The 20,181-nt window shown below is 39.9% G+C and overlaps 1 protein-coding gene across 2 annotated transcripts in view; it reads left to right on the forward strand.

The window, feature by feature from the left end:
* Positions 1–20,181, forward strand: part of AFF2 (AF4/FMR2 family member 2) — a 394,994-nt gene that overhangs the window by 290,637 nt on the left and 84,176 nt on the right. For both annotated transcript variants that reach the window (XM_026652958.1, XM_026652959.1), the window contains one exon: positions 7,511–7,562. In XM_026652958.1, the coding sequence (XP_026508743.1) occupies positions 7,511–7,562 (52 nt within the window). The remainder of the gene's footprint in view (positions 1–7,510; positions 7,563–20,181) is intronic.

The following is a 20,181-nucleotide window of genomic DNA, read 5'->3' on the forward strand; positions in this document are numbered from 1 at the left end:
TCTGTGCACGATCTCGTTTTTCTCTGTTCTATTCTGCCTTGTTTTAGCTATAAACACTACCCCTTTAAGGAGACAATCCCAAGGATGGTGGTCAAAAATGTGGCCTCCTTGTTATGTTGGCAGTCACAGTCTCTCAGAGTAGAAGTCCATTTGCAGTAATCTAATTTTTTGTTAGCATTTCAGAGAGCCGGAATCTTGTCCATTTCAATTCCCGACATACCAATTGATTCCTGACATACCAATGTCAGTTACCCCAGGTCAATTGTAACTTAGATCTTTCACCAAATACAATGCTTGTAGCCAATCCTACAATAAACTAACTAAAGATGTATTAACTATGAAAAAGAAATAACAGAGTTATTTACAAGGTTAAAGCAGGTAAACATACACACACAAATGAATTACAGTCATAAGTTTCAAAAGGTAATAGAAGCTGCTGTAATATCCAAATGCTATATTTCCTTTAGGGCTAACCCAAGCTAAGCAGTTTAGGGATCCCTTGCTTATGCTTGGAAATATTGTCCTCTCCAAATTTCAAGCAGCACACTGATACAGTTCCTTCTGGTCAGGCATTTTTATTCCCTTCCCTGACAGTTCAAACTGATGGAACAAGTGTCAGCACCTGTCTCTTCTTCATGGGTGTTGGGGATGGAGAGGAGACAATCCACAAAGTCTTTGTCCGTGATGTTTCACAATGGCTCATTTGGTTTCAGTGGGCCTTCTTGTGCAGAGCTGCACTTTACACTAATTAATGCTTCTTTCCTGTTCGAGTTACACAATTACAGAGGTCTACAATGCAAATACTCAATGTAATCTTATACCATGGGCTACAAACGTTATAAGTGAGATCAGTACATGCAGCATCCTACAAGCGTTTCATCAAGTCTAAACACTAAACACATTTTTATCAACTTAGCATCTGTTTTAGCAATCCCAACACACAGGTGAGTCAGCCTGGTTTCCAGCAATGCATTTGTCAGTGTTCGGTGTGGCCTGGGACCTTGGTATGTGTTGACACCTCGCCTGCCAGCATGACAACCAGAGCCAAGCCTGGTGGGGAAAAGAACATCATACCTGTATGTGCTTGATTCATGCACATGTGTGTGCTGTCATCGCACAGAAAAAGACTGCACACTTGTAGGCAACTGTGTGATCCAAATGAGTGCATATTTTATAATTGCCAGCTTGGCAAAAGTAAGAGCTAATTTTCTGGACAGCTAGGGATCAGGGAGCTGAAACTGGCACCCTGTTCCCCCCGACACACACACACTACATCCAAGTGGAGCTTAGCCACAGTGGAGAATTGAGCCCAGACTAAGTAAGGAGGAACAGAATTTGGTGTGTTGCAAGAACATCCTCTTGGATCAAGCTTTGTCTCCATAGTCAGAATGGTTTGTTATTTTAAAAATATATATACCCCAAATACAGCTTCATAAAACCAGAGAAGGGAGGAAAGGAGTGCTCCATGACGTCCACTAGGGACCTGGGCCCAGATGCTCAAAAGTATTTAGGTGCCTAAACTCCCATTGAAATTAATGTGACTTAGGTGCCTAAATCCCTTTGAGGATCCGGGTCCCAGAGCTAAATTACCCATAAAATATTTAGATATTTCAGTGATAAGAGGTATGCACAGCCAAAAAATAGATGTAGGTCCTGATCCAAAGCTCCTTGGAGTAAATGAAGACTCCCATTGACTTCCTTGGGCTTTGGATCAAGCCCACAGCCTAGATGGATAAATAATATTTTTGGCCTGTCAGCTATGACAGTATCCCTTTCGGGAATTCTAAAGCTTCTATTAAAATGGTATGTGAATTTATTGAAAATGAGGTATCTGGTGATTGTACTTTTTATGGATAATAATTATCTCATCTTTCCTAAATAAAACTTTTACTTGCTCATTTGCAAGTAGGGTGACCAGATAGCAAATATGAAAAATCAGGACTGGAGTGTAAGGGGGGAATAGTTGCCTGTATAAGACAAAGCCCTTAATATTGGGATGGTTGGAATAATATTGGGTCGTCTGATCACCCTGTTGGCAAGTGCCCAGACCTACAGGTCTGAGGTGCACAAAACATTTCATGAAGTCAATGTTTATGATAGTGATGGCTTTAGAATTGGCTCCGTTCCTGCATTCACTTGGGTTTGTTAGCAGTGCAATGAGTTGCAGTCCAGGTTCAGCGATGGTCTTTTATCTTATTCCTTCATGTCCGCTTGGTTGACATTTTTTCCATCACTTATTGCATGAATGAAAGGTTAAAACGGTTTGTTCCTTTTTAATTGAGCATACGTAAACTACTAGGATGTAGTGACCTGACTCCCAAATTCATCCCTGCGCAACGCTGTTCTGAGTGCGGGAGAGGGCGGAGTTTGGAACACAATCCTCTTTTGGAACAAAAACAAGCCTGGTGGGACTCAGAATTCTTTGACGGCATCTACAAGTACTGACCAGAAAGGGTGTTCTTTGTTCATGTCTATTTTCAGTGCACACGTGTTTCTCGTTCTGGTTGCTAGATCCTTGAGAAAAGCACCAGGAGCAGCAAAGAAACAGTAATGATCCAGCTCACTGTACCAAAATCATATATCCCTCCAAAATTGTTTTAGGACAGCCTCACTTTCAATCCATACCGTTTTTCAAAGAGTCCACTAAGGCCTAAGTCAACTTACTGCATCCTCAAAATAATAAAGTTTTTGTCAATCGTCAGTGGTGTGGCCCTCCCAAACTCATGCCAATAAAACCTTCATTCCACCCCCTTTCTATCTAAGTTTCTAATGCATAAAAAGCCTGCTCTTGGAGCAGATTCATCTCTGGAATAAGCAAGTGTAGTAGTCAATCAAGGAGAATTACACCAGTTTGCCCCAGGGATAAATGTGTTTCTTTGTCACCACGTTTCAGGCTGCAGCAAATTCACATCCCAAATTATAAACCTCTGAAAATATAATGAATATGCTGACACAGCCTTAATTGTTGCTCTGTAAATGGCACTGCTCTAATAATGAGATCAAAAATCCTTCTTAATCCCAACTTTCCCTAAAGTGGTGTTATGTATTAGCTATGGATGAAAAGACAAACAAGTACATGTATATTCAACAATAATGTCGATTAGGTCAGAGAAGAATAGGAAATGAAATGAATTTGTAACACCTCCGGAGATAGCTTTCTGATACAGACTGTTTTCTTTTTGATTTACCCTCATTGACTGTGTTCATTGTAACTTTAATATATCCACTGAATTGCCTTTTATTAACAGCTGGGATGATATTACCAGGGAATTCATTCTGTAATCTCAAGACAAGGTGTTCTTAAGTTTAACAGTTACATAGTTCCATATAGATCATATATGCATACTTACACGTATCTGTCTCTCAAGAGGACTCAATTTCAAGTTCAGACCATACAGACAGTGTTGGAAAGTACTGTAGATACAGAGCTCTTGTGGCTCAGGGCTTTGAGGATGAAATGTGTTACTTCTCTAGGTATGATGATTATGAAACAGTCACCTTGGATTAAGATTGCTGGCAATCTTTAAAAGCCCTTATTGGGCCTTGAGTGTGCTCAGATGCCACTTGCTTATAAATGGGAGTTAATAGAAGCATTAAATGTGCAAGCCACCATGACCCACTTCTCCAGAATATTAAGCACATTTTAAAATAGTTGAAGAACGTCTAAGTCCTCCACTTTCTGTAAAATATTACCTCCTTCTAACTAATATCCTCTGGGAGGAGGCTTTCTGAACTCTTGAACATTTCACTTTCATTTATGCATACTGTATATTTTTGAATTTATTCCCTCACTTTTTGCTTTGCCATATATTTATTGTTGGTACCATATTCAGTTTCTCCCTAATTATTCCATCTGCCACTAAAGGATGATGCATTTTAGTAGCGGTGTGGTTTGGTTGTTTAACCTTTGAGTTGTGTAACTGAATGTGATGACATATTCCTCATGTAGCAGACCAGGCTAAGAAGAATTATATACTCCAAGTGATAAGCTTGGAACCGCTAAACAAATACCCAAATCCAATTTTTTCCCTCTCTCTAGTCTTCTAAACATCCATTAGTCTCTTGATGGAAACTCATAAATCCTGCAGATTTAGTTTATCTGAAACCAACTCCAACAGTTGTCCTTCCTACTAATCATCATATTTTATATCAAATTTATATTTTTCAATATTCAATGTAAACATACCTACTGCTTACTGTACTGTTAGAAAAAGTCTGTAACATGCTTTATAAGGACAGTTATTAATCAGCCATTTTACAAGACTGTTTCGTAGGTATATTCATTTATCTTTTTATGCTTGCTTCTTTTCATTTGTCTAATACAGAATTTCTTTTATCCTTTTGGTTTACTTCAACAGAATATGTCAAGAAGAAATTTAACATGTAACAAAATGAAAAAAAGTGCAATGGCTAGAAAGAAAGAAATAACCCTTTAGGCTTAAATCGTGAAAAGGTCCCTGCCTTATTTTTCTTAGCTCTGTATTTTGTTTTAAATAATACAGAGTACATTATCGAGCAGTGCTGCTTTAAAGAGGCAGAATGCTTTGCATATTTAAGTGAGATGTAGGTTTTAGAAGAGGAATTTAGGATTGAATTAGAATTAAGAATCACAAAGATGTATCCACACATTAGGGTGATCTTATCATTCTGGGTGCATTGTCCTCAAGAGTATATAATGAACTCGGATGATGCAGTTAAGGGCTATGGATAGATCAAGCTGCAGTGATCTGTTGTTGTGAATGGTGCACCAGGCAGTGCCACTGTAGAAACAAATGAATGCGTCTGCTAGATAAACAACATAAAAAGTTCCCATTCATCACTAAAATCTAGCCCTCTAAAGATTAATATTTCCTGCAGATTTCTTAGTTTTGGAGAAAAAGATTCCTGATCCATACCTTAGACTTACTTCTATGAGCTCACATTTTACAAGGAGGCATCTGACATTTATCAAGAGGTTAATGACTAGTAGTTTCATGTCCAGATACTTTGTAACCACTGAGCTGCCCGACAACAGAGGTCACTAAAAGACAGATGACTTACTAGCCAGTTAAAGTTCTCCTTACACTTTCTCTTTTAAAAGCACCAGCAGGGTTTAGAGAGGGCTGATATTTGACCGGTTGGAATACTGTCCCCTTGTAGACAGCCATGATTTACTGGTAGTCTTCAAACAAAAGGCCATCCAGACAAAACACTCATTGATTGTTACGGTTATTTAAAGGCTAACAGTAAAAATTCATAGACGCCAGTCTTCTTCAACATGAAAAGGAATCCGTAATTGCAATTTGCAAGTCTCCTGCAGAGGCGGAAGGGGATCAAAATAGGACAGGGGAAGCTCATCAATTTCAGTGGGTAGCCTGAGAGGTCTTGATGATGCATGCTGATACGTTGTTCTGCCATCTAGTGATAGAGGGATTTGGTGTAGAAAAGAGACTGTGGTAACAGAAGAAATGTAGCCTAAAGGAGTTTGTGTTCCCAAGAAGGTCCATTGCCACTCACACAATGTAGATATGGGTAGTTGGATAGGCGCATATACTTGGTGGTTCCCCACTCTTATTCTGTGGTCATCTAGACTTCAGGAAAATGGAGAATCTAGACTGATGTAAAAGCAGGTAAAAATGGTTTCTTTTCCAAAACATGTGGAAATATCTTATTCCTGCACTTTAAAAATGTTCAGATTTATCAAAAGAGAGCTGTTGTATAAAATAGGTAGTAATATAGTACTATACATTTTTCATCACTTCCCCTTTCAAAGTGGGGTGAGAGCTGGGGGCAGCATAGAATCATAGAATCATAGAATATCAGGGTTGGAAGGGACCTCAGGAGGTCATCTAGTCCAACCCCCTGCTCAAAGCAGGACCAATTCCCAACTAAATCATCCCAGCCAGGGCTTTGTCAAGCCTGACCTTAAAAACCTCTAAGGAAGGAGATTCCACCACCTCCCTAGGTAACCCATTCCAGTGCTTCACCACCCTGCTAGTGAAAAAGTTTTTCCTAATATCCAACCTAAACCTCCTCCACTGCAACTTGAGACCATTACTCCTTGTTCTGTCATAAGGTATCACTGAGAACAGTCTAGATCCATCCTCTTTGGAACCCCCTTTCAGGTAGTTGAAAGCAGCTATCAAATCCCCCCTCATTCTTCTCTTCTGCAGACTAAACAATCCCAGTTCCCTCAGCCTCTCCTCATAAGTCATGTGCTCCAGCCCCCTAATCATTTTTGTTGCCCTCCGCTGGACTCTTTCCAACTTTTCCACATCCTTCTTGTAGAGTGGGGCCCAAAACTGGACACAGTACTCCAGATGCGGCCTCACCAATGTCGAATAGAGGGGAATGATCACGTCCCTCGATCTGCTGGCAATGCCCCTACTTATACAGCCCAAAATGCCGTTAGCCTTCTTGGCAACAAGGGCACACTGTTGACTCATATCCAGCTTCTCGTCCACTGTAAACTCTAGGTCCTTTTCTGCAGAACTGCTTCCTAGCCATTTGGTCCCTAGTCTGTAACAGTGAATGGGATTCTTCTGTCCTAAGTGCAGGACTCTGCACTTGTCCTTGTTGAACCTCATCAGGTTTCTTTTGGCCCAATCCTCTAATTTGTCTAGGTCCCTCTGTATCCTATCCCTACCCTCCAGCATATCTACCAGTCCTCCCAGTTTAGTGTCATCTGCAAACTTGCTGAGAGTGCAGTCCACGCCATCCTCCAGATCATTAATGAAGATATTGAACAAAACCGGCCCCAGGACCGACCCTTGGGGCACTCCGCTTGAAACCGGCTTCCAACTAGACATGGAGCCGTTGATCACTACCCGTTGAGCCCGATAATCTAGCCAGCTTTCTATCCACCTTATAGTCCATGGTCTCTTCCTTCCCCTTGTCCTGTAGAGGGAACAGGGAGCAGTGGTGTGACAGATTCCCCTGTAGAAGAGAGACCGTGTAGAGGAGATTCCTAGCACGGAAAACTCCTGTCTTTCCCTCCGATACTACTGTACCTCCTGATAGGAATGCTGGAAGGCCCAGAAATTCTTCAAACAGGCACCAGCTTCTCCTAGTATTCCCAGTTCACAGTCCCCTGCCTGGTGGGTCCTCAAATCACCAGCCAAGAAAGATCAGGGGCAGCAGTCTAAATCAAGAAGAGGGGGAACCCCTTTCTCTGTTTCCAGCAAAGGAGAGGAGCTGTGCTTCCTCTTACTTTAACCCCACTCTCCCAATCTAGAAATACCTATTTGTGGTAAGCTACACACTATGGGCCAATCAGCAGGTAGAAGGGGACATGAAAGAGGGGCTAATTGTAAGCATTTGTGATGGAGTCATTTTCAAAGTAGTCCATCCTTGCCTTTATTCACATAAAAAGGTGGTCAGAGTGTACTCACAATTTCCTTTTGTAGATCCTGATTCTGCTGCAGTTGAACTCACTGGGAGTTTTTTCACTGACTTCACTGAGGGTTAGATTTGGCCTATAATTTATAAAATTAGTTCATTAAATGTAATTCTGGATTATTATTTTTTTTAGAATGCTTGAAGATGATCTAAAACTCAGCAGTGATGAAGATGACCACGAACAGGTAAAATTCTGACGTGTGCATATAACATACATATCTGACAATATCTTCATCAGTTGAATGTGGTTGCATATTATTTTATTATATCATTATTATATCTATATTTTATATAGATGCATCCGAAGAAGTGAGGTTTTTACTCACGAAAGCTTATGCCCAAATAAATCTGTTAGTCTTTAAGGTGCCACCAGACTCCTGGTTATTTTATTATATCTGTATCAAATCCATTCCTGGGTAAACTTCTCCCAATCCATCACCACAAGGCTTGCCTACACATTGAATTATTATGGAATAGCTATTCCCAAACAACTGATTATGAATAGTGTCATGTTTTGACACTCTTACTCCAAAATAAGAGTACCTTGTTCCAGTTTAATTCACTTTGAAAGTGGATTAAGCTTAACAGGAACAAGGTACTCCTATTCCAGAATAAGGCCATGTCTACACTACAAGATTATGTCAACCTAATTTCTATCAGAATATCACCACGTCAGTTATTAAATCGCTTGTGTGTACGCAAACTTGGCCTCTTGGGTCAGAGGGGCGCATCCTCACCAGGAGGGCTTATATCAATTGTATTGTCTGTGTGGGGCACTGTGGGACAGCTCCTGAATGCCAGTAATAACCCAGTGTCTACACTGACACTGTGTTGACCTAATTACATTGGCCGTGACTCTACGATGCTCGGGGAGGTGGTGTTACTAAATTGGCATACAGAGGCACTTATGTCAGCAAGAGCCAAATTTAAGTGAAGACACTTCCACAGCTAAGTCAACGTAAGATAGTTTATGGCAACCTAACCCTGTAATGTAGACCAGGTCTAAGAGTGTCTACCCATGGAGTTATTCGGGAATAATTTTCAAGGGGAGACATGTCCTGTTAGCCTTTGTTTTAGTTCACCAGTTAATCATCTTGACTCCACGGCCTTGCACCCAGTTTGTGTCGCTGTTTACACCTGTGCAAAGGGTTGTAAAATGCTCCCAAATCAGAGTTCTCCACTCACTCCTACCAGAAGTAATGGTTTGCACCCACTTTACACTCTCTTTGCACTGATATCAATGACTGTAGTCAGTACAAAGCAGTGGAGAACCGTGGAACTTTTGTTCCAGCCATTGAGCAAAGGGTTTAGAGCCCACAATCATTAATCCTAATATAAATATTAGTGGTACACTCCCGTTTCCCAGAGGTACAGTGGCAGGACCTGGCTGTGAATCAATAGCAGACGTCTTTCAGCCTAGAGGGGACATTAGTGAAAAAGCATTTGCAGAAAACTTGCTGATACCATTGTCCTTTCTTCCATTCTGCATTATAAATATTTAGTTACTGCTGAGAAATAAAATGGAGGGCATGCATCTTTTCAGCATTTTTAATAAGAAAGTCTAGACACCTTGAGCCAAATTCGTCCCTGGTATAATTTCAGTGAAGACAATGGAGTTAAACCAAGGATGAATTTGGCCCCGTATCATTCTTAGGTCATAAAACAGTAAAGCAAATTTTTGATTTTGTTGCCATAATTGTTATGATGTGGAATGTTGTATTGTATGTGAATTCTTACTTTCTTCCTTGATAAGACACTCTCACAGTGTCCAGCTGATCATTAGGAATATGAAAAGGGAATGATGCAAACCTCCTTTGGGATGTCTGTTTACCTACAGCTTCAGAAATGTTGCTTTTAACTGAGCGCTCTCATTCATTCTTCAAACTACCTGAATTTTACCACTACCCCTCCCACTTCCTCCTCCTGGGCGTGCCAAGAAATATATATTTTGTAGTGTCCATTGGCACCTGGATTGTACGAGTCAGCCTTTTCTAACACAGAAGTCCAATGTCAAGCACTCACAAGTTGAAGGATTAAAAGCCTACATGTATGCAATGCAGAGTTGTATAATCTTGTGCAGCTTGTCTGACTAACAAGTTTACTGCTTGATTGAAAATGTAATATTTATAATGAGAGGCCCAATGTAATCTGTTTGGCAATGTCAGTACCAGTTCAAAACTAGAATAACAGCAAGCAGACACATACTCAGGGCCTGATTCCGATCTCACACCAGTTTCATACTGGTGATACTCCGCTGACATCAGTGGAGTTATTCTATGTTCACACCAGCAACCGTGAGAGCAGAATCAGGGGCTGAAGTGAGTAAGGGCCTGATTCAAAGCCCAGTGAAGTGAATGAAAAGACTCCCATCAACTGTGATGGGTTTTGGATATAACCTTAATGTCTTTCAGAAAAACAAGGAAACTGTGGGTCTTACACTAATACCATTGCACTAAAAATCCAGGTGTCACTTTCTAGTAATGCCATTGGCAACACCAGGTTCAAAGAGAAGAAGGAGACACATAAGGAACATTCATATGGTTTCTTAAGGTTCTAGAATACAAATTCAAGAGAGTTTCTGTTTGGCATTGACCCTGTTTTCACACTAGGCAGGAGGTTCAAACCTTCTGAGAAATCCCAAGTATCTTTTAAAAAATAGATGCTTTACTGCTTATTTAGGTATTCCGAGAGTGCACTCTTCAATCAGGTATCAAAAATAAATTATCTATCTGGAAAGGAAAAGCTCTCTCAATTGTCCTTTGTTTCAAGGGGCATTGCTCATTTCCAGCATTCCACCCAAATGTGCAGGCCCTCACTTTTAGTTACATCGGAAATAGAAGATCATGAAATGGAGGGAATAAAAAGCATCGAATATATTAAAGGGAGGAATCCCATGTTAAATCTCCTGGATTAATAACTTGTGCATGTCCTTCATTTTGGATCTTTGTCACAGATTGCATCCCACATTGAGACCTGGGCAAGCGGAGTAGAGCTCTGGTGTAGCAGTCAAATGTTTCACTTATTGGATTCTTTCACACTTTACAAGTTTTGATCGTGTTTCTTTTTAAAAAAAAACAAACCATTGATCAGGTGTACTGGTCAGATACATAAACACTAACAAAACAATTATGGCATGTTCAAATGCAAAATGCTGTTTCCTGGAATATATAAAATGATCATTCATGAGAGCTGGAATGAGACTATCGCAATATACAAATTATAAGATACCAAAAGTTCAGCTGTGGGGCACTGAGTTACAAAACTAATTTTTTAACGTAAGAGTTTACAGTCAAATGATGCTTGAAATTCAGATATACACATGTGCATACCATAACTGAGAGAGAAAAGATGAAAATCGCAGTTTGAAAGCACCTTAGCAGTTTTTCCAATATCTTTGTATTCTGTCTCCTCTCTTATATTTTACCTTTCAGATTTACCCTGTACTCCAAAATCACCATTTTTGTACTTTATGAAGCTTGTAACATAGGCCAAGCGCAGGTTTACGGGTGCAAAAATGTACCATTTACTGATTTTTCTCAAACAAAAGTAAATAATTTTAGACTGATTTGCTGAGCTGTCTAGTGCTTCCAGTCCCATGAGCCAGCACAAATATTTGCAATCAGTGTTATAACTAGAGTAGGGTCCAAACCCAAAATCTGAACTGCATCCTGCTTTTTCCACCTGCCAATCAGGTTCTTCCTTTTGTTTCACACTTCTTGGGAGGAACCAACTAAACACAAGTTCCTAGTGCAATGCTATAACTAAGAGGGTGAACACAATTCTTGGATGTATAAGCAGAGTAATATTACCTCTGCATCAAGTATCAGTGAGACCATTACTGGAATTCTGTGCCCGGTTCTGGCATCCAGACTTTGAAAAGAATATTGAAAATTTGGAAAGGGTTCAGAAAAGAGAGCTAAGAATTATTTGAAATCTAGAAAACATACCTTATAGTGAGAGACTTAAGAAGCTTAATCTATTTAGTTTATCCAAGAGAAGATTAAGAGGTAACTTGCCCATAGTCAACAAATACCAGCAGGGGGAATTGATTTCTGACAGTAGTTAGGTTAGGCTGGAAGATGAAGCTAGAAAAATTCACACTAGAAATAAGGCACTAGAAATAAGGTGCAAATTTTTAACAGTCAGGGTAATTAACTATTGGAACCCCTTCCCTAGGAATGAGGTGGTTTTTCTATCACTTGCTATCTTTAAGTCCAGACAGGATATCTTTCTTAAAAGCTACAGAAGTTGTGGGCTCAATACAGAAATTACTGAGTGAAGTTCTTTGGCCTGTGTTATTCAGGAGGTCAGACTAGATGATCTTAACAGTCCCTTCTGACCTAAAAATCCTATGAATCTATGAACCATATCGATCATTGTGATGAAGCAGGAGCAAGTTGCTCCAAGCCAGGTGCAGAATTCACCACATTGCTTTATGGGCCACCATTTGAAAGGCTACAGTTATCTCCTAAATCTCCTGCTAACATTTTGGGGGAAGCACCATCATCAGTGCAGTCACCTTAGAACAGAGCAGGGGACACGTGCTTTGTGTGTCACTTACGCATAATGCTGATTCTTTTGCTTTCCATTGCGGGTGATTTGGGATTAAAGGAACACAGAAGATGAGGGGTTAGATCTGGAATCAATTTTCATTTACAGCTGAGAAGCAGTTATTGATGCTGTGCTCACAGTTCAATAAAGGATCTAAAGATATAGACCTTGTGTTTCTCTTTCAATATAAGCGACACAATCAGTCTCAAATGTTTTCACAGAGAAAATTGTATTGACAGTTTTATTAAAATTGCCATCTTTAAAGTTTTACATTATCTACAATTTGACCTATTCCAGTGGTTTTTAATATGCACGCTGACCAACCCAATAGATATTTATGGCACAAATGCATAACGCCAGGTAAACATCTGCTTAATGTATTATTGAGTAGAATCATTATATTTAACTTAAGCAGTTGCCTGGATTTTAAACTGTTACAGTACTGTCATTGAACAGAATTTTGGTGCATGCATCACTAAGATACTGTTACTTTGCAGAGAATGTTCCTATTACCCAATAGTTTCAGATTGGCTGTGGGATTATAAATACAAAGAAAATAACAGACGTGTATTAGTAAACCTATAACTTGGCAATGCATTTCAGGGATTAATGTTAACTAATGTTAACAGTGTTCTGTAAGGAAGGATAGAGCCTTTAGATGGTCCTATTACTTAGTTAAACAAAAAAACCCAGAAATTTAGGAAGAATAGTGGTTTTTTTAATTAGTGACTAGGTTCATCTTAAAGAACTTAGATAAAACACAGGTTAGTATTTTTTGTTCTTCAAAGTAGCTCTGTATAATTCAATTTAGCTTTGAGCTCAGAGCCATCCAAAAGAATTGTGCCCTGATACAGTATTTTAAGTAGTTGTAGTGTACCCAATTTTCTTTAACCAGCTCTTCTTTGTTCTTCCTAAGGAATAATCTTCGTAACCTTTGAAACGTGCACTTAATTTAAAGCACATTGCTGGAGATCTGGGTATTTTTGAACCAAAGAAACGTTGATACCATTTACAGATCTGTTCCATTATTCTGCATATTTTATGTACATTGTATTTTTGGCAGAACAATCCATGAAACATTTTTATCTTTTCTATTTGTTTTTTCTGCTTCACTTAACGATTACCTTTTGCATGTGTGATAACCATGCATGTACGAGACACCTCCTATATAATCCATGTCCATGATCTTAGTTTTATAGTTTATCCAAACAGTCTTTCTTGGCTAGGTTAGTATTAGATAATTGCATGCAAAACGAATTACTTTGTAGCTGAGAGTCTAAAAATGCTGTCAGCCGTAGGGAGAGCTTCTGATTCTTGTAATGCACATTGAACTTTCAAAGCATTTATTCAAGTTAAATTAAAACAGACTTTTTGGCTTAAGGTTTGTGAATATAAAAGATTCAGTACATTTTCATCATGTAAACAGCACTGTTTTAAAGTGATATAGTAACCATACTAGTTGCAACAATAGATACCCTTTCCTATTGTAATTTTTCCTGTTTTTTAGCTAGATCCTGAACAAGTTGTTTGCCTCCCCAAGGTTTCTCCACATTTCCATTTACTTTGTTATCAGCAGAAAGGCCGAGGTACAGCTCTTCAGTAATGACATCAATACTGCACACACAGCGAGAGAGGTCGTCTTGTCAAAGCTATAGAAAAATCAGATGGATTAGGATGAAACTAGGTGCAAAATAACGTTGATAGAGTCTTTTAATGTAAACAGTTTATCTGTCACTGGGTTGCATTGAAATCCCAGACAAAGCAATGCAACATTGGTGGTTGCCACAGCAGAATTTGTTTTGATGAAGACCCCACATAGCAGTGTTTAAGATATACAGTCATGTTTTAAAGCTGTAGGGAAATGTTTTCATTCAGCCATTAGTGAAAACAGAAGCCATTAGGATAGTGTAGTCATTCTCCAATCTTTTTCATTCTATAGGCTAAAAAAGATCCTCTGATGGAGAAATGTCTCTTCTTGATACCCCATTCCATTTTTGCTTGGTACTTGAAGTATTTTATTCTGTGCAACACTAATGAAACAGCCTTATTTCCCATACACGGGGCATACTTCACCCCAGGATACTCCTGTTTCACAAGACTAATTTTTGGCAATAAGAGCTTGTATGGCTGGTAACAATGCCTACAATCATCATGGGGATTCATTTCATAGTATTTCTGTGCCACATAAACACCTGTGGCCATTGCATTCAGCAATGCCTGTGAGGTCTTGTAAAGAATATGTCAGATAAAGCGTATACACAATTTCAAATCACTAGAATGCCACAGATTTTAGGACTTGTAACTCTTTCAGGTCCATGACATTTTATTTAATCTTTTCAGTCGGTCATCGTATCTACCAATGACAAGGAGATTTAAATGACCCTCGGAACATATGGTTGCACTGTATGGTACTGTGGAACTGTGCTGGAAATTGACCAAACAGAAGTTTGCCATGAAGGTTCCAGTTGTGGCCCTCAACAAGGCTATGGAACACATGCTGCACATACCAGAAAAGCAGGGGATGGAGCAGCCATTTTAGTCAGAGGACACTGGATTGTCTTTTCCTTGTCCAATTTGGCTGGTGTGACCCAGCTCTCAGCTTCACCAGACATAGAAAAAAATAGGGAAAAACAAAACACAAAGGTGCTTGGCAGCCAGACAGTCCTAGCAAAGAGGGGAAAGGATTGATAAATGATGTTAGAGAGAGGTCCTCTCCTCGCTTACCCACAAACAAGCATACACATAACACACTCCTTAGTAATCTCTTAACTAGGCACTTCACCTTCATGCTACCCACATGAAATGACCAGGTAATATCGATCACAGCACAGACGTCATATACGTGGAACAGAAAATACAGCCCTACTGGCTCCTTAGCTAATTCCAAGCCTCAAATGATAACCAGCAAAAGTGGGGGCAGCCTTTCCCTAGCTTAAGTTAAGGGCCAGTGCAGATGCAGACACACAGACATGGGGAGCTACTATAGCTCAAGGTGGATGGGCCCACAGGTGGCCAGCGCAACCTCAAAGGTGGGCGTCATCGGCTGGAAAAGCAGCAGAAGGAACTGAGTTAGCACATCCAGTTGTCAGCCTCTGCAAGCAGGAATCCCAGTGGAGATTAAAGCTACTCTCCCCAGAGAAGCACCTGTGGGAGAGTGGTGGTGAGACCTGACTGCTGTAAACCCCATTGGGGTGAATCCCCCTGCGCACAGCAGAGATAGTGGGCAAAGGGAGATGCAGTTTGCTGTACCAGCAGGGGGGGATCTGCCCTGTGAACAGATTGAACATTAACCCCTCGCCCCTTGTAGGAACATGGACTATTCTGCACCTGTCATGAATTTGGTTTTCACAGAAAGAGAATTGGTCTGTCACAAAACTACCCAAAAAAATTCCAACTCAATTATTGTGCAAAATATTTGGCGCCTCATTACTTAGTACACAGTTAAATGAACCAACGAGCCGAGCAACAAACCAAAGCAGCCCGAGGGCAGCACAGAAGTTTTTGATGTGTGTTGTTACGTCCATCTCTCCAGTGCCTGTTTGTAACGGGTTATGTATGAAATATATAGTATAGTCCTTGAACTCTTCAATCCTGCATAGGCAATAAACGAGCAATGCGAACAATACCAATATTGCCTCACATCTTTCCCAGCACTGCCACTGCTGTTGCTCTTTGACTCTGCCCTTTTGCTTCTCAAGCCTGGGTAACTATTCATTGATTTAGAGGAGGAAAAAGATGAGGGACAGGTTGGACTCCCTGAGGAATGAGATAAAGACCTTCACTACAAAGGGGAATCTAAGTGCATAAACTGCAAGTAAATTGGGGGTAAGAGAGGCTGCTTCTGATATGGCTGTGTATACTTCTTCCTTTTACTGTGACAAGAGGCCATTTTAACCCATGCGGGCTTTGGAGAAGTCATACTAATTAATAGCACTTAGCAATTTAAGAACACATGTATCCAAGGATCTCAAAGCACTCTGTGAATATTAATAAGCTACACCTACCTTTAAGGTAGTCATGAGGTAAATACAAAGTATTATTCTCCATAAGTTATAGGTGGGGAATTGAGGCACATATAGATGATGTGAGTTGCCTACAGCTTCACAATGGTCGGTGGCAGAAATACTGTTCTCTTGGCTCTCAGCCCTAAACTTTCACCTTAGACTTATCTTTCTTTTCTTGGGGCAACTTTTAGGGGTAGTTTTTGTTTTATCCTCTGTAATTTTCTTGTCTTTTTCTCCTTATATTTCCTTTGCCTTTTGAGGATTTTTTTCTCTTGTGGTTAACATGTGGGGCTAGGCATCGGGAGTTCCATTTTCAGCTCAGCAACAGAATTCCTGTGTGACCTTGGCCAAATCCCTTAAGTTCTCTGTGCTTCAGTTCCCCGTCAGTGGAATGGATATAAATAATACCTACTACACCTGTCAGGGGCATAGTGAGAGTTAATTATCACTTGGAAAACATCTTGAGACCCTCCCAAAAGAAGGTGTTATAGAAGGACAAATTACTGTTTACACTTCCTCTGTCCCACTCCACCTTACCTGCCTTACAACTAGCATCCATCGGCAAATGATGTTTTGAAAAATCCCACAGTACACTGAGAAGCATTGCTGCAGACACTGTCCCTGGGCTTCTTGTCTCAGTGGCTTCTTTTCATTTGGGACATGCCATGAAGAACGGGAACTGGCCATGTTTTGCATTACATGCTTCTTCAGTTTGGCGTCCACCATTTCCTTTAGTAAATGTAGAAATCTGGGGGAAATGCTGGCCATTGCACACAGTGACCCAAAATCATCCCTACGGTAACTCAGTTTAAAAACAGTGGAGTTTGCTGGAAGGTGCTCCACCATCTGTAGATGTACTTGCCATTTCTTTACAAACTTTGTTATCCCTAAAAAGGTTGCAAATTTTACTCAGCCTGCTCTGCACCATCTAAAACAGGAGTTTCCAACTTAGTGGAATTCCACCCTAAATATTCCTGAAGAACTCTTGTAAAGCCATGAAAGGTGCTGTATTGCTCAAAGGTGTAGAAAGGTGAGGAGATGCTCTGTATCTAATATATACCCATGAGGGAGTCCTATGGGAAGTATGTACACCATTTGGGTCCATAGCCACCCTGGATGTGGTGATTTGATCCTCTCTAAAACTGATCTCAGCTACTCTACTCCTTTTATTTGCCTTCTGAAGGAAAACAGGGACTACACGCAAGAATATTCTGGGATGAGAAGGGTGCATCCTCCCTCCATTTTTTCAGTCCTAGATTCAGTGAGCCCAGCTTTTCATCCTCAGGGTGAGGCTGCCCTAGAATACCACACGCAGCATGTCCGTGACACGGTTTCCAACTTCATGTCAGAGATGATTAGCAAGAAAGCAACAGCTTCTCCTCCGTTGATGTTAGGGGACAGGTAGAGGAGAATGTAACCACAGCATTAAAAAAAACCAGAGATCCCTTGAGGCTTGTGACCCCCAGCACAATTTTCCCAACTTCCCTTTTGCACAGCGTCCTTCATGCGCACTGTGCTCTTCTCCACCCCCCAGAAAATTCCACCTGAGACCAACTGTCTAATTACAGAAGCAGACCAAGGTCCAGCACCATCCATTCTTAGTAGTTTAATTCATGACTCAGCACCCTATCCGTGACCCAAAGGACAGAGCGCAACCTCCAAGAGCGGTGTTAATTTGCAAAGGGCCTGATTTAACTCCCATTGAAGTCAATGGAAAGATTTTCATTAGTGCCAAGGGTGTTGAATTGTACCTTCAGTGATGATCGTCTGTTCCACTGACAGAACAAGAGGAGAGCATGGTCAGTCATGAACATACCTACGTGGGATAGTTTAGCTGCTCACCCCTGAGAGCAGAGCTGATCAGAAAATGTGGGAGAGGGGTTCTCCAGAACATTTCAATTTGTCACTCATTGTTGGCTACAAACTTTTCAGATTTCAGGTTTTCAATGAAAACTCTACCTATTCCGTAGAAAATAAATACTTTCAGTAGAAAATTTCATTTATTCAAAAACCCAGTTTTCCATCAAAAGACAATTTTGACCAACATTTTTTGACTAGCCATTCTTGAGAGTTTACTGTGCGTGTGTTTTCGGTGCTCTAGGTACCGTGCACTGACCAAAACACAATGTCCATCAGAAAGATTAGTGCCTTGATTGATAACCAGAAAAACAGACACTATTTTGGCCCACAGTGCAGTTCACGGAAGGAATTCATGAGGGTGATGGTTATTTGCCAGTGCCTTCTTTTGTGTGACAATTAGTGAAACTTGTCTTTTTATCCAGCCTCTAGGGACACATTTCTTTCACTTCTCTATTACTGTTCTGTGCTGCTCACATCTGGAGTTCACATTTGAGTTCCCTGAATGCGATGGAAAACCATCCCCCAACACCCAAAAGGTTTCTATGAACTGATGCTGCCCTTCATCTGTTCCTCCAATTTATCTTCTTTCTCCTTCTCATCCTGTGTCTGCCTAGAGGGGCAGCTGTGGAGAGAGGATAATTTTAGAGAGATATGGTATATAACTAGTACCATAATTGTAAAAAATCAGAAGGAAATTACAAATTAAAGCAGTATAACTGTCTAGTTCAGTCTGGTCTCCATTTTCTAATCATCTTAAATTATTTTAATGTACACTTGCAAACTCAAAATTAGCAGCAATCCCATGATGTAACCCTCCTAACGCTCATTGAATCCCATTATATTATTTCATTTTCTTTCCATTCTTTTGTAGTGTGATCGCCCACTCAGACCACATGTATCATGATTTGGGAACCTCCTACCTACTCTATTTATAGTCATTTTAATGTGTGAAGTTCAGGAATCATTCTGGGTTTTAAAAACCATTTCTGATTTGTAAAAGCCCAGAATATAAGTTGCACAAAATAACTCACTTTTAAAATTGTTTGTCTTTGAAATATCTTAAATTAATAATCAAAAGCTCGCCTCACATCTAAAACAAATTGAGTCATGAAGACGAGAAACAGAAAATTGTTAACTCTATAGCAAGGCTGATGGAAGCTCAATGATATCATTTTGTTCAAAGATTAAAGGTGATGAGCACTGAAGTAATTGACGAGGATGACTATGAACACATCTGACTAGAGCTGTTAAATTCAGTAATGATCAAAAGTTAATTATCAAAGCAGAGAGAACTACTCAACGTAGACCAGTTGAGTCAATAGCGAAGCAACCCAGAAATAAAAGTAATTTGGAGGAAGTATTTTCCTATAATGAAGTTGTATAAAAGATGTACATTTCAAAGAAAGCTGCCTAAAACAAGATAGTATTCTTCCTGATCAGAGAAAAAATAATTAGCTCTAATTGACAGACCTGCTCCACACACAATATTTTCAAACAATATGTTTCTGCATCAGAGCTTAATATGTACAGTTACTCAATGTCACTTTGATTCCTCTGTTCTGCTACTGAGCATGCTCATGATATTGCAACAAATATACTGTGAAAAAGAGTGAGCAATACATACAAGAAAAATGAAAGCACAGGGCCAGATCCTGTAATACTTACTCAGATGGAATTCCTTATGTCTAATTCTGCATGGTCAGCTCCCATCCTCAACTCCCACTAAGTGGCAAATAGGTTCAGGTAATATAATAAGTGAGCAGCTCCTTCATCCAAAATGCAAATTGAAACTGGGTGCAGCCTTTCCTGGTTGTTTGAAAGTTTTGGTTAGAGAGAGAGAGAGTGTGTGTGTGTGTGTATGTGTGTGTGTGTGTAAAAAGTTTATACTACCAAACACTTCGAGTTACTGAAGTGCCTTTCCCACGAACACAATCACAAGTAATCTAGGAAATCACTAGCTAAGAAAACAATGGCATGCTACCAATCTTCACAGCCACACAGAATAATATGTAGGCAGATTCCCATTGTACACATCACCACCACATTTTCCCCTCCAATGCAAACAGCTGCAATCCACATGTTCAATTACTCAAAATTGAATGCACTTCCTAGACTCTGATCTTTAATATTCTATGATTTTGACGTTACCCAATTCTCTCTCAATTTCTGAACTAGCTTCATCGTCTTTATACAAACAGTTTAGTACATTTCCTCATTTTGCTCATTTGCTATAGATTAATTTAACCTTGTAATTCTTTGTATTTGCATAGATATTTACTTCCTATTCAAAACACTTCCCACTCGTTCTATTGTTATCTCTTATCTGTTTATTTACAATCAAGTTTGTGTGTGATTATTTTTGAAGAATTTGATAAAAGTAACCGGTATC

This window comes from Terrapene carolina, unplaced genomic scaffold (assembly GCF_002925995.2).
Source record: "Terrapene carolina triunguis isolate 2854851 unplaced genomic scaffold, T_m_triunguis-2.0 Scaffold131, whole genome shotgun sequence".
Classification (NCBI taxonomy): Eukaryota; Metazoa; Chordata; order Testudines; family Emydidae; genus Terrapene; species Terrapene triunguis.